This window comes from Phyllobates terribilis, unplaced genomic scaffold (assembly GCF_046119375.1).
Source record: "Phyllobates terribilis strain yellow unplaced genomic scaffold, ASM4611937v1 Scaffold_4__5_contigs__length_816908805, whole genome shotgun sequence".
Classification (NCBI taxonomy): domain Eukaryota; kingdom Metazoa; phylum Chordata; class Amphibia; order Anura; family Dendrobatidae; genus Phyllobates; species Phyllobates terribilis.
Genome location: NW_027362764.1, coordinates 8432227 through 8448249, shown reverse-complemented (window position 1 = coordinate 8448249; position 16023 = coordinate 8432227). Strand labels below are relative to the sequence as shown.

Here is a 16023-nt window from a genome sequence, read left to right as displayed (position 1 = left end):
GTGTAATAATCATGTGTCTGATCAGTATCTGGATATGTCACACCTGTGTAATAATCACGTGTCTGATCAGCATCTGGATATGTCACACCTGTGTAATAATCATGTGTCTGATCATCATCTGGATATGTCACACCTGTGTAATAATCATGTGTCTGATCATCATCTGGATATGTCACACCTGTGCAATAATCATGTGTCTGATCAGTATCTGGATATGTCACACCTGTGTAATAATCATGTGTCTGATCAGTATCTGGATATGTCACACCTGTGTAATAATCATGTGTCTGATCAGCACCTGGATATGCCACACCTGTGCAATAATCATGTGTCTGATCATCATCTGGATATGTCACACCTGTGTAATAATCATGTGTCTGATCATCATCTGGATATGTCACACCTGTGCAATAATCATGTGTCTGATCAGTATCTGGATATGTCACACCTGTGTAATAATCATGTGTCTGATCAGTATCTGGATATGTCACACCGGTGTAATAATCATGTGTCTGATCATCATCTGGATATGTCACTCCTGTGTAATAATCACGTGTCTGATCAGCAGTTGGATATGTCACACCTGTGTAATAATCACGTGTCTGATCAGCATCTGGATATGTCACACCTGTGTAATAATCATGTGTCTGATCAGTATCTTGATATGTCACACCTGTGCAATAATCATGTGTCTGATCAGTATCTGGATATGTCACACCTGTGTAATAATCATGTGTCTGATCATCATCTGGATATGTCACACCTGTGTAATAATCATGTGTCTAATCAGCATCTGGATATGTCACACCTGTGTAATAATCATGTGTCTGATCAGCATCTGGATATGTCACACCTGTGTAATAATCATGTGTCTGATCAGCATCTGGATATGTCACACCTGTGTAATAATCATGTGTCTGATCAGTATCTTGATATGTCACACCTGTGCAATAATCATGTGTCTGATCAGTATCTGGATATGTCACACCTGTGTAATAATCATGTGTCTGATCATCATCTGGATATGTCACACCTGTGCAATAATCATGTGTCTGATCAGTATCTGGATATGTCACACCTGTGTAATAATCATGTGTCTAATCAGCATCTGGATATGTCACACCTGTGTAATAATCATGTGTCTGATCATCATCTGGATATGTCACACCTGTGCAATATTCATGTGTCTGATCATCATCTGGATATGTCACACCTGTGCAATAATCATGTGTCTGATCAGTATCTGGATATGTCACACCTGTGTAATAATCATGTGTCTGATCAGCACCTGGATATGTCACACCTGTGTAATAATCATGTGTCTGATCAGTATCTGGATATGTCACACCTGTGTAATAATCATGTGTCTGATCAGTATCTGGATATGTCACACCTGTGTAATAATCATGTGTCTGATCAGCACCTGGATATGTCACACCTGTGTAATAATCATGTGTCTGATCAGTATCTGGATATGTCACACCTGTGTAATAATCATGTGTCTGATCAGCACCTGGATATGTCACACCTGTGTAATAATCATGTGTCTGATCATCATCTGGATATGTCACACCTGTGTAATAATCATGTGTCTGATCATCATCTGGATATGTCACACCTGTGTAATAATCATGTGTCTGATCATCATCTGGATATGTCACACCTGTGCAATAATCATGTGTCTGATCAGTATCTGGATATGTCACACCTGTGTAATAATCATGTGTCTGATCATCATCTGGATATGTCACACCTGTGCAATAATCATGTGTCTGATCAGTATATGGATATGTCACACCTGTGTAATAATCATGTGTCTGATCATCATCTGGATATGTCACACCTGTGTAATAATCATGTGTCTGATCATCATCTGGATATGCCACACCTGTGTAATAATCATGTGTCTGATCAGTATATGGATATGCCACACCTGTGTAATAATCATGTGTCTGATCATCATCTGGATATGTCACACCTGTGTAATAATCATGTGTCTGATCATCATCTGGATATGTCACACCTGTGTAATAATCATGTGTCTGATCATCATCTGGATATGTCACACCTGTGTAATAATCATGTGTCTGATCATCATCTGGATATGTCACACCTGTGTAATAATCATGTGTCTGATCATCATCTGGATATGTCACACCTGTGCAATAATCATGTGTCTGATCAGTATCTGGATATGTCACACCTGTGTAATAATCATGTGTCTGATCAGCATCTGGATATGTCACACCTGTGTAATAATCATGTGTCTAATCAGCATCTGGATATGTCACACCTGTGTAATAATCATGTGTCTGATCATCATCTGGATATGTCACACCTGTGCAATAATCATGTGTCTGATCATCATCTGGATATGTCACACCTGTGCAATAATCATGTGTCTGATCAGTATCTGGATATGTCACACCTGTGTAATAATCATGTGTCTGATCAGCACCTGGATATGTCACACCTGTGTAATAATCATGTGTCTGATCAGTATCTGGATATGTCACACCTGTGTAATAATCATGTGTCTGATCAGTATCTGGATATGTCACACCTGTGTAATAATCATGTGTCTGATCAGTATCTGGATATGTCACACCTGTGTAATAATCATGTGTCTGATCAGCACCTGGATATGTCACACCTGTGTAATAATCATGTGTCTGATCATCATCTGGATATGTCACACCTGTGTAATAATCATGTGTCTGATCATCATCTGGATATGTCACACCTGTGTAATAATCATGTGTCTGATCATCATCTGGATATGTCACACCTGTGCAATAATCATGTGTCTGATCAGTATCTGGATATGTCACACCTGTGTAATAATCATGTGTCTGATCATCATCTGGATATGTCACACCTGTGTAATAATCATGTGTCTGATCAGTATCTGGATATGTCACACCTGTGCAATAATCATGTGTCTGATCAGTATATGGATATGTCACACCTGTGTAATAATCATGTGTCTGATCATCATCTGGATATGTCACACCTGTGTAATAATCATGTGTCTGATCATCATCTGGATATGCCACACCTGTGTAATAATCATGTGTCTGATCAGTATATGGATATGCCACACCTGTGTAATAATCATGTGTCTGATCATCATCTGGATATGTCACACCTGTGTAATAATCATGTGTCTGATCATCATCTGGATATGTCACACCTGTGTAATAATCATGTGTCTGATCATCATCTGGATATGTCACACCTGTGTAATAATCATGTGTCTGATCATCATCTGGATATGTCACACCTGTGTAATAATCATGTGTCTGATCATCATCTGGATATGTCACACCTGTGCAATAATCATGTGTCTGATCAGTATCTTGATATGTCACACCTGTGTAATAATCATGTGTCTGATCATCATCTGGATATGTCACACCTGTGTAATAATCATGTGTCTGATCATCATCTGGATATGTCACACCTGTGTAATAATCATGTGTCTGATCATCATCTGGATATGCCACACCTGTGTAATAATCATGTGTCTGATCAGTATATGGATATGCCACACCTGTGTAATAATCATGTGTCTGATCATCATCTGGATATGTCACACCTGTGTAATAATCATGTGTCTGATCATCATCTGGATATGTCACACCTGTGCAATAATCATGTGTCTGATCAGCATCTGGATATGTCACACCTGTGCAATAATCATGTGTCTGATCATCATCTGGATATGTCACACCTGTGCAATAATCATGTGTCTGATCAGTATCTGGATATGTCACACCTGTGTAATAATCATGTGTCTGATCATCATCTGGATATGTCACACCTGTGCAATAATCATGTGTCTGATCAGTATCTGGATATGCCACACCTGTGCAATAATCATGTGTCTGATCAGTATCTGGATATGTCACACCTGTGTAATAATCATGTGTCTGATCATCATCTGGATATGTCACACCTGTGTAATAATCATGTGTCTGATCATCATCTGGATATGCCACACCTGTGTAATAATCATGTGTCTGATCAGTATCTGGATATGTCACACCTGTGTAATAATCATGTGTCTGATCAGTATATGGATATGTCGCACCTGTGTAATAATCATGTGTCTGATCATCATCTGGATATGTCACACCTGTGCAATAATCATGTGTCTGATCAGTATATGGATATGTGACACCTGTGTAATAATCATGTGTCTGATAAGTATCTGGATATGTCACACCTGTGTAATGATCATGTGTCTGATCATCATCTGGATATGTCACACCTGTGTAATAATCATGTGTCTGATCATCATCTGGATATGTCACACCTGTGTAATAATCATGTGTCTGATCATCATCTGGATATGTCACACCTGTGTAATAATCATGTGTCTGATCAGTATATGGATATGTCACACCTGTGTAATAATCATGTGTCTGATCATCATCTGGATATGTCACACCTGTGCAATAATCATGTGTCTGATCAGTATATGGATATGTGACACCTGTGTAATAATCATGTGTCTGATAAGTATCTGGATATGTCACACCTGTGTAATAATCATGTGTCTGATCATCATCTGGATATGTCACACCTGTGTAATAATCATGTGTCTGATCATCATCTGGATATGTCACACCTGTGTAACAATCATGTGTCTGATCATCATCTGGATATGTCACACCTGTGCAATAATCATGTGTCTGATCAGCATCTGGATATGTCACACCTGTGCAATAATCATGTGTCTGATCATCATCTGGATATGTCACACCTGTGCAATAATCATGTGTCTGATCAGTATCTGGATATGTCACACCTGTGTAATAATCATGTGTCTGATCATCATCTGGATATGTCACACCTGTGCAATAATCATGTGTCTGATCAGTATCTGGATATGCCACACCTGTGCAATAATCATGTGTCTGATCAGTATCTGGATATGTCACACCTGTGTAATAATCATGTGTCTGATCAGTATCTGGATATGTCACACCTGTGTAATAATCATGTGTCTGATCAGTATCTGGATATGTCACACCTGTGTAATAATCATGTGTCTGATCATCATCTGGATATGTCACACCTGTGCAATAATCATGTGTCTGATCATCATCTGGATATGTCACACCTGTGCAATAATCATGTGTCTGATCAGTATCTGGATATGTCACACCTGTGTAATAATCATGTGTCTGATCAGTATCTGGATATGTCACATCTGTGCAATAATCATGTGTCTGATCAGTATCTGGATATGTCACACCTGTGTAATAATCATGTGTCTGATCAGTATCTGGATATGCCACACCTGTGTAATAATCATGTGTCTGATCAGTATCTGGATATGTCACACCTGTGTAATAATCAGGTGTCTGATCAGTATCTGGATATGTCACACCTGTGTAATAATCATGTGTCTGATCAGTATCTGGATATGTCACACCTGTGCAATAATCATGTGTCTGATCAGTATCTGGATATGTCACACCTGTGCAATAATCATGTTTCTGATCATCATCTGGATATGTCACACCTGTGCAATAATCATGTGTCTGATCAGTATCTGGATATGTCACACCTGTGTAATAATCATGTGTCTGATCAGTATCTGGATATGTCACACCTGTGTAATAATCATGTGTCTGATCAGCATCTGGATATGTCACACCTGTGTAATAATCATGTGTCTGATCAGCATCTGGATATGTCACACCTGTGCAATAATCATGTGTCTGATCAGTATCTGGCTATGTCACACCTGTGTAATAATCATGTGTCTGATCATCATCTGGATATGTCACACCTGTGTAATAATCATGTGTCTGATCAGTATATGGATATGCCACATCTGTGCAATAATCATGTGTCTGATCAGCATCTGGATATGTCACACCTGTGTAATAATCATGTGTCTGATCAGTATCTGGATATGTCACATCTGTGCAATAATTATGTGTCTGATCAGTATATGGATATGTCACACCTGTGTAATAATCATGTGTCTGATCATCATCTGAGGGAAAAATACCTTTTGTGCCCATAGAAAAAGTCTGAGATCTTTGATTTCAGCTCATGAAAAATGGGAGAAAAACAAAAGTGTTGTGTTTATATTTTTTTTCAGTAAATTTTAAGGGTCACATCATGCGGCTGACCCCCAGCTCACTGATTATTATGTATCTGACACTTCAAATGTTGGATACTCACCCTATACTGAAAAAAAACCCAACAAACTCAGACTTGGACGGAGAGGATTTTCATCTTCGTTTTTGCAATTTAATGTGCTGAAATTCAGTCCAATTAATGCAGATTTCCCTCCTGATTGTGCAGTGGGAGCGCTGCGAATGTCTTCAGATGTCACAGTGCTGCTGCGGTGACACGACAGGCAGGGGAGCCGCTGCGCTCACAGCCCGCATCACCCTGGACACATTCTGCCCCCCGTCATCTGATTTACTACAGCAGATCAGCAAAGTGTGAACCCTGCCTTATGTGTGGCCCTTACGATCTCATTGCTGACCCTCCATGTCTCATTGCTGACCCTCCATGTCTCATTGCTGACCCTCCATGTCTCATTGCTGACCCTCCATGTCTCATTGCTGATCCTCCATGTCTCATTGCTGACCCTCCATGTCTCATTGCTGACCCTCCATGTCTCATTGCTGACCCTCAATGTCTCATTGCTGACCCTCAATGTCTCATTGCTGACCCTCCATGTCTCATTGCTGACCCTCAATGTCTCATTGCTGACCCTCAACATCTCATTGCTGACCCTCGATGTCTCATTGATGACCCTCGATGTCTCATTGCTGACCCTCGATGTCTCATTGCTGACCCTCGATGTCTCATTGCTGACCCTCAATGTCTCATTGCTGACCCTCCATGTCTCATTGCTGACCCTCAATGTCTCATTGCTGACCCTCAACATCTCATTGCTGACCCTCGATGTCTCATTGATGACCCTCGATGTCTCATTGCTGACCCTCGATGTCTCATTGCTGACCCTCGATGTCTCATTGCTGACCCTCGATGACTCACTGCTGACCCTCAATGTCTCATTGCTGACCCTCAATGTCTCATTGCTGACCCTCCATGTCTCATTGCTGACCCTCCATGTCTCATTGCTGACCCTCAATGTCTCATTGCTGACCCTCAATGTCTCATTGCTGACCCTCCATGTCTCATTGCTGACCCTCAATGTCTCATTGCTGACCCTCCATGTCTCATTGCTGACCCTCAATGTCTCATTGCTGACCCTCAACATCTCATTGCTGACCCTCGATGTCTCATTGATGACCCTCGATGTCTCATTGCTGACCCTCGATGTCTCATTGCTGACCCTCGATGTCTCATTGCTGACCCTCGATGACTCACTGCTGACCCTCAATGTCTCATTGCTGACCCTCAATGTCTCATTGCTGACCCTCCATGTCTCATTGCTGACCCTCCATGTCTCATTGCTGACCCTCAATGTCTCATTGCTGACCCTCAATGTCTCATTGCTGACCCTCCATGTCTCATTGCTGACCCTCAATGTCTCATTGCTGACCCTCCATGTCTCATTGCTGACCCTCAATGTCTCATTGCTGACCCTCAACATCTCATTGCTGACCCTCGATGTCTCATTGATGACCCTCGATGTCTCATTGCTGACCCTCAATGTCTCATTGCTGACCCTCAATGTCTCATTGCTGACCCTCCATGTCTCATTGCTGACCCTCCATGTCTCATTGCTGACCCTCAATGTCTCATTGCTGACCCGCCATGTCTCATTGCTGACCCTCAATGTCTCATTGCTGACCCTCAACATCTCATTGCTGACCCTCGATGTCTCATTGCTGACCCTCGATGTCTCATTGCTGACCATCGCCGTCTCATTGCTGACCCTCGCCGTCTCATTGCTGACCCTCGATGTCTCATTGCTGACCCTCGATGTCTCATTGCTGACCCTCGATGACTCATTGCTGACCCTCGCCGTCTCATTGCTGACCCTCGATGTCTCATTGCTGACCCTCGATGACTCATTGCTGACCCTCGCCGTCTCATTGCTGACCCTCGATGTCTCATTGCTGACCCTCGATGACTCATTGCTGACCCTCGCCGTCTCATTGCTGACCCTCGATGTCTCATTGCTGACCCTCACTGTCTATTCAGACCAATGATTATTGCATGTGTGCCTCTCGCCTGTCTCTTGCTTTTTCCCATGCCGGGCAGTTTTCTGGGACGCTGCCGCCCTCTTTGGTCTGTCTCTTGGTGATGTGTGACTGTTGCCTGTCTCCTCTCACCTGTCTCGGTTATCTCCTCTTTACCTTGGAATCTGATGACCTCTTGGTGATGATGTGGGTTTATTTCATGCATTCTTACTCACGTCCTTGTCGCCCGCTCACGTCCTTGTCGCCCGCTCACGTCCTTATCGCCCGCTCACGTCCTTATCGCCCGCTCACGTCCTTATCGCCCACTCACGTCTCTGTCGCCCGCTCACGTCCCTCTCGCCCGCTCACGTCTCTGTCGCTCGCTCACGTCCCTCTCGCCCGCTCATGTCCCTGTCGCCCGCTTACGTCCTTGTCGCCCGCTCACGTCCTTGTCGCCCGCTCACGTCCTTGTCGCCCGCTCACGTCCTTATCGCCCGCTCACGTCCCTGTCGCTCGCTCACGTCCCTGTCGCCCGCTCACGTCCCTGTCTCCCGCTCACGTCCCTGTCGCCCGCTCACGTCCCTGTTGCCCGCTCACTTACCAGCCAGGTTGGGGTAGGGTTCCGTGTAGCCGCTTTGCTCAGGACTTTTCTCCTCCGTCTTCTGAGATTCTCGCTCTCTGTTTCCTTCCGCAGAGTTCGGGGATCCGCTCTGAGTTTCCTGAGTGTAAAATCCATCGGGGAGTTCTCTGAAGCTGGGAAGAGCAGTGGTCAGAGCCACCATGGAGGGCAGCCCTTGCCCCAGATTGGCACAAAAAGTGGTGTTCAGGCGCTCAGAGTATGAGGACATGGGAGTCAGGGGCGGCAAACTCTGCGGGATCACCAGAGGTCTGTAGGGCATGAACATGGGGTAGCCGGTGTAGAGGACGGGTCCAGGTCTCACTGCGGGGGTCCCAATGAGAGAGTCTATGGAGAAGGTGCTGCCCATCCCACTGGGTCGATGCATTGTCCTTGTTGCCCTCCAGTGGGCAGTAATGGGGCAGACATACAAAAGGTCTCTGTCTGTGGCAGTGACTGCCAGCATGTGAGCGGCTCGGTGTCACATCAGGGAGGGTGATGGTGGGGGAGGCTCCGCTCCTCTGTCCTCCCTGCACGCTCCCTCCTGTCATCAGCCAGCATGTGTGCCAGGGAGGGGGCACAGAGAGGGTAGGAAGCGAGCAGAGACCCCGACAGGTAGAAGTCCCCGACACGACAGAACGCAGAGACCCCGACAGGTAGAAGCCCCCGACATGACAGAGTGCAGAGCCCCCGACAGGTAGAAGCCCCCGACACGACAGAGCGCAGAGACCCCGACAGGTAGAAGCCCCCGACACGACAGAGCGCAGAGACCCCGACAGGTAGAAGCCCCCGACACGACAGAGCACAGAGACCCCGACAGGTAGAAGCCCCCGACACGACAGAGTGCAGAGCCCCCGACAGGTAGAAGCCCCCGACACGACAGAGCGCAGAGACCCCGACACGACAGAGCGCAGAGACCCCGACATGACAGAGTGCAGAGCCCCCGACAGGTAGAAGCCCCCGACACGACAGAGCGCAGAGACCCCGACAGGTAGAAGCCCCCGACACGACAGAGCACAGAGACCCCGACAGGTAGAAGCCCCCGACACGACAGAGTGCAGAGCCCCCGACAGGTAGAAGCCCCTGACATGACAGAGTGCAGAGCCCCCGACAGGTAGAAGTCCCCGACACGACAGAGCGCAGAGACCCCGATAGGTAGAAGCCCCCGACACGACAGAGCGCAGAGACCCCGACAGGTAGAAGCCCCCGACACGACAGAGCGCAGAGACCCCGACAGGTAGAAGCCCCCGACACGACAGAGCGCAGAGACCCTGACAGGTAGAAGCCCCTGACATGACAGAGTGCAGAGCCCCCGACAGGTAGAAGTCCCCGACACGACAGAGCGCAGAGACCCCGATAGGTAGAAGCCCCCGAGACCACAGAGTGCAGAGACCCTGACAGGTAGAAGCCCCCGACACGACAGAGCACAGAGACCCCGACAGGTAGAAGCCCCCGACACGACAGAGCGCAGAGACCCCGACAGGTAGAAGCCCCCGACACGACAGAGCACAGAGACCCCGACAGGTAGAAGCCCCCGACACGACAGAGTGCAGAGCCCCCGACAGGTAGAAGCCCCTGACATGACAGAGTGCAGAGTCCCCGACAGGTAGAAGTCCCCGACACGACAGAGCGCAGAGACCCCGATAGGTAGAAGCCCCCGACACGACAGAGCGCAGAGACCCCGACAGGTAGAAGCCCCCGACATGACAGAGCACAGAGACCCCGACAGGTAGAAGCCCCCGACACGACAGAGCGCAGAGACCCCGACAGGTAGAAGCCCCCGACACGACAGAGCACAGAGACCCCGACAGGTAGAAGCCCCCGACACGACAGAGTGCAGAGCCCCCGACAGGTAGAAGCCCCTGACACGACAGAGCGCAGAGACCCCGACACGACAGAGCGCAGAGACCCCGACAGGTAGAAGCCCCCAACACAACAGAGCGCAGAGACCCCGACAGGTAGAAGCCCCCAACACAACAGAGCGCAGAGACCCCGACAGGTAGAAGCCCCCAACACGACAGAGCGCAGAGACCCCGACAGGTAGAAGCCCCCAACACGACAGAGTGCAGAGCCCCCGACAGGTAGAAGCCCCCGAGACCACAGAGCGCAGAGACCCCGACAGGTAGAAGCCCCCGACACGACAGAGCGCAGAGACCCCGACAGATAGAAGCCCCCGACACAACAGAGTGCAGAGACCTCGACAGAGATAGAAGCTTCCAACAAGGCAGAGTGCAGAGACCCCGACGCGACAGAGTGCAGAGACCTCGACGCGACAGAGAGTGCAGAGACCTCGACGCGACAGAGAGTGCAGAGACCGCGACGAGACAGAGAGTGCAGAGACCTCGACGCGACAGAGAGTGCAGAGACCTCGACGCGACAGAGAGTGCAGAGACCCCAACACGACAGAGAGTGCAGAGACCTCGACGCGACAGAGAGTGGAGAGACCTCGACGCGACAGAGTGCAGAGACCCCGACGAGACAGAGAGTGCAGAGACCCCGACGCGACAGAGAGTGCAGAGACCCCCGACACGACAGAGAGTGCAGAGACCTCCACACAACAGAGAGTGCAAAGACCTCGACACGACAGAGACTGCAGAGACCTCGACACGACAGAGTGCAGAAACCCCGACAGGTAGAAGCCCACAACACAACAGAGCGCAGAGACCCCGACAGGTAGAAGCCCCCGACACAAGAGTGCAGAGACCCCAACAGGTAGAAGCCCCCGACACCACAGAGCGCAGAGACCCCGACATGTAGAAGCCCCTGGCACAACAGAGTGCAGAGACCCCGACAGGTAGAAGCCCCCGACACAACAGAGTGCAGAGACCCAACAGAGATAGAAGCCCCCGACACAACAGAGTGCAGAGACCCCGACAGGTAGAAGCCCCCGACACAACAGAGTGCAGAGACCTCGACAGAGATAGAAGCTTCCAACAAGGCAGAGTGCAGAGACCTCGACACGACAGAGAGTGCAGAGACCCCGACGCGACAGAGAGTGCAGAGACCCCGACGCGACAGAGAGTGCAGAGACCCCCGACGCGACAGAGAGTGCAGAGACCTCGACGCGACAGAGAGTGCAGAGACCCCGACGCGACAGAGAGTGCAGAGACCCCGACGCGACAGAGAGTGCAGAGACCTCGACACGACAGAGAGTGCAGAGACCTCCACACAACAGAGAGTGCAGAGACCTCCACACAACAGAGAGTGCAGAGACCTCCACACAACAGAGAGTGCAGAGACCTCCACACAACAGAGAGTGCAGAGACCCCGACACAACAGAGAGTGCAGAGACCTCCACACAACAGAGAGTGCAGAGACCCCGACACGACAGAGAGTGCAGAGACCCCGACAAAACAGAGAGTGCAGAGACCCCGACACAACAGAGAGTGCAGAGACCTCCACACAACAGAGAGTGCAGAAACCCTGACACAACAGAGAGTGCAGAAACCCTGACACAACAGAGAGTGCAGAAACCCTGACACAACAGAGAGTGCAGAGACCTCCACACAACAGAGAGTGCAGAGACCTCCACACGACAGAGAGTGCAGAGACCTCCACACGACAGAGAGTGCAGAGACCTCCACACGACAGAGAGTGCAGAGACCTCCACACAACAGAGAGTGCAGAGACCTCCACACAACAGAGAGTGCAGAGACCTCCACACAACAGAGAGTGCAGAGACCTCCACACAACAGAGTGCAGAGACCTCCACACGACAGAGAGTGCAGAGGCCTCGACACGACAGAGAGTGCAGAGACCTCGACACGACAGAGAGTGCAGAGACCTCGACACGACAGAGAGTGCAGAGGCCTCGACACGACAGAGAGTGCAGAGGCCTCGACACGACAGAGAGTGCAGAGGCCTCGACACGACAGAGAGTGCAGAGGCCCCGACACGACAGAGAGTGCAGAGACCCCGACACGACAGAGAGTGCAGAGACCCCGACACGACAGAGAGTGCAGAGACCCCGACACGACAGAGAGTGCAGAGACCCTGACATGACAGAGAGTGCAGAGACCTCCACACAACAGAGAGTGCAGAGACCTCCACACAACAGAGAGTGCAGAGACCTCCACACAACAGAGAGTGCAGAGACGCCGACACCCAATGCTGAGAGTATACAGAGACATTAGTGACAGCCCATGATGCACCATGTTCTGCGGCCCTTGCGTTGCGGCTCAGGCTCGATGGCGGTGACCTCTCTGCTCTCACCCCTTGGTGCACCGGCGTTGTCAGTGGCAGTGCAGATGTTAATAGTCTCACGGCTGATTCCAGTCTTCCTGCCTCTGATTAGCCCTATTCAGTCCCCTCTGATTACTGGAGAGGGGGCTTCACTGATTAGCACAGAGGTCAGAGATGCTAATTCTCCCAGTAATTACTGACAAGTCTCTGCTGGCCCTCTGCTCCTCAGAATGGCCACAGACAGAAGAAACACAGGGACAGAGGACCCTCCATAGGATCCAATAAACAGAGGAATTCAGCAAAATCACCAGTGCAGGGGCCACAAGTCTTCATGAGGTGAAAACCGGGGCCCAGAGCGGCCACAGGACCCCAAACACTGTGCAACCACAGGACCCCAAACACAGTGCAACCACCGGACCCCAAACACAGAGCAGCCACAGGACCCCAAACACAGTGCAACCACAGGACCCCAAACACAGTGCAGAGACAGGACCCCAAACACAGTGCAGACACAGGACCCCAAACACAGTGCAGCCACAGGACCCCAAACACAGTGCAGATGTAGCACCCTGAGGATTCGGCTGCTACAGGGGTATTGCACCTCAGGCCAGAGGTGTGATATTCCACTCCCGGGTAAGGATGGAGTGTGGAACTGAGCTCAGTAGGCTGCATGCACTACATACATCCCATTTCCGGGGGACAGAACGACGGTACTCCCACCAGTTTATGTGCAGGTACGACAGTGTCTGTCCCTGGCTGGAGTGGGAGGGGGGTGGAACATCCCAGTAGTGTAGGGGCAGATAGGGGGAGCAGTCTGGGTAAAGCTAGGAGCTCATTGGGTGCTGGTCACCTGAGCTCACACATAAAGGGAGTATATAAGGTGGGAACCATCTTAGAACAGGGTCTTTTGTAGAGGTTTGGTCCGACAAGCAGAGCAGCTCAGCCAGCTCCAAGGCCAAGAGAGTGAGAGAGAGGAGAAAAGAAGGACCCAGAGGGGGAGAAGAGGGAACTCCAAGAACCCAAAATTAGACCAGAGGGTGAAGAGTTGGCACAAGGGTACAGGATCCCAAGCTGGTGGAGGGCACTAATCCTTAGCCAGAGACCGGAGGTCGTGGGCAGGATCTGCCACGACCACCCACCAAATCCACCCGGAAGGCAAACCAAGAATAGGGTCAGGGAACCCAGAGACAAGGGTTTTACCAACAAGAGGCCCGAGGGAGCCGGACTTAGGTGGATCCCTGGTGGGGAAGGCCAGAGAGAAGGACAAGTCAGAAAGGGAGCTCAGGAACACGCTCCAGAATCACCTGGGGGTTGGCCGAGTCCAGGACCTGGTGGACGCAGCACGGCTCGGGCGGTCACTCAAGGCCGGAGTGACCAGAACAAAAGCAGTAAGTAAAAACCCTGAACTGCACAGCCCGACTCTGAGTGTCATTACCATCCTCACTGCACCACCACAACCACCACCCTCTACAACTGACCCCCTGAGGCTATACCCCTCCCGTTGGGGGTTATACTACCTGAGCTGCACACACACCACCAGCCTCAGCGGACCCTGCTGCAGCGGCGGCCGTAGTGACCGCAAATCAACGGGTGGCGTAGTCGACACTAAAGAACATCCAGTAACATCTGTAGGACTGCCACACACTGAGCTTGACACCCTGGGCACGGACCGGGTCACCGCCACTCGGAGACTACAACCCCCATCTGATCAGGATCCGGGTATCCCCCAAACAACACTGGCCCAGGGGGCGCGTCAACTTTGGCGTAGTCGGCAGGATTACGTGCCCGCAACAACCGGGTACTGCGTGCCTGAAGAAAAGTTCACCGTTACCTCAAAAAGAAGTCTCCCGCCGGTTCCGGAGGGTCCCCGCCAACGGACCCCATCACAGGTCGTTTCCCGCCGGTTGTCCGCCATTTGCAGCTTTTTCCCGCCATCCATGGAGTTTCCCGCCACTGGGAGACGATTCCCGCCATTTCCAAAGATTTCCCGCCTTGGAAGAGCGGACGCCATTATGGGCGTGCCAGAGGGTGGCAAGAGGCCACCTCCCATCGTGGGCCAGGTCGAAGAATGGCGCCAAAAGCGTAAACCGCCCCCACCAGCAGAGACTGTGATGCTGGAAGTGTCCATCAGCGTGAGAGAACTGCCCCTGGAACTGACAATCACAAAGTTGCCCCGGGACCACCCTCGATGTGGGCGGAGACAGAACAAGAGAGCAAAGATGGGTGTCGCCTGGAGCAGTCTGGAGAGAGCGCATCCGGAGACAAGAAGTCTGGAGAGGAGTCCAGAGAGAGCCTACCCGGAGATGGAGGGAGAGTCAGGCAGCACCGACCCAGTGGTCAGGAGCCTGCTACAAGCCACAACCCCACTAGGCCTAGTGGAGGTCCTGGCACAGCTCCCCCGAGACCGGGAGTGTGCACAGACTGCGCTGGAGGGCCTCGCACGGAGGATGGCCCGGGTGCAGCGAGAGACGTTGGCGGAGTGGAGCCGAGAGATGGCCCAGCGGACCGAAACCCGTCAGCGGAGCACGCCACCCGAGACGAGGAGACAGACCGCCTCTGAGGATGGTGCAGGAGGACTCAAGGCCGGAGACGGCGCCGAGAAGGGAGCTGAACGAATGGAGGCAGGTAAAGGGGACGTCTCTACCCCGAGCCGGGAAACCGCGTGCCTGCCCCAGCTCCCCGTCACAGAGCCCGAAATTCCCCCTGCCGTGCCCGTCGCTGCATCGTCACCGCCGCAGACTAGGCCTCAACCGGAAACCGCGGCCGCGACCCCTGTGACGTCACGCGCCTCGACCCTGAGCGCGGCAAAGCAGGAAATACCATCGGCCTGGTCGCAAGGCCTAGTACACCCGGGCGCCGCCATTCCAACAGCGCCCCCTACCTCCGCGGAGCCACCAGCCTGGTCGCAGGGCCGAGTAACCACGGGCGCCGCCGTTCTTACGGTGCTCTTTTCCTTTAGAGTGCCCCAAGCCTGGTCGCAAGGCCTGGTCAACCCGGGCGCCGCTACCACCACAGCGCCCATAACACCTAAAGTACCGCACCTGGGTGAGGACCTGTTCGCCCAGCATACGTGCCCGGATGGGCAGCCCTTCATATGGC

At 50.6% G+C, this 16023-nt stretch overlaps 1 protein-coding gene across 1 annotated transcript in view; it reads right to left on the bottom strand.

Annotated features, from left to right (window-relative positions):
* Positions 1–9233, bottom strand: part of GBX1 (gastrulation brain homeobox 1) — a 94950-nt gene extending 85717 nt beyond the window's left edge. The window contains exon 1 of the mRNA XM_073677114.1: positions 8728–9233. Coding sequence (XP_073533215.1) covers positions 8728–9208 — 481 coding nt within the window. The 5' untranslated portion in view covers positions 9209–9233. The remainder of the gene's footprint in view (positions 1–8727) is intronic.
* Positions 9234–16023: the final 6790 nt, after the last annotated feature.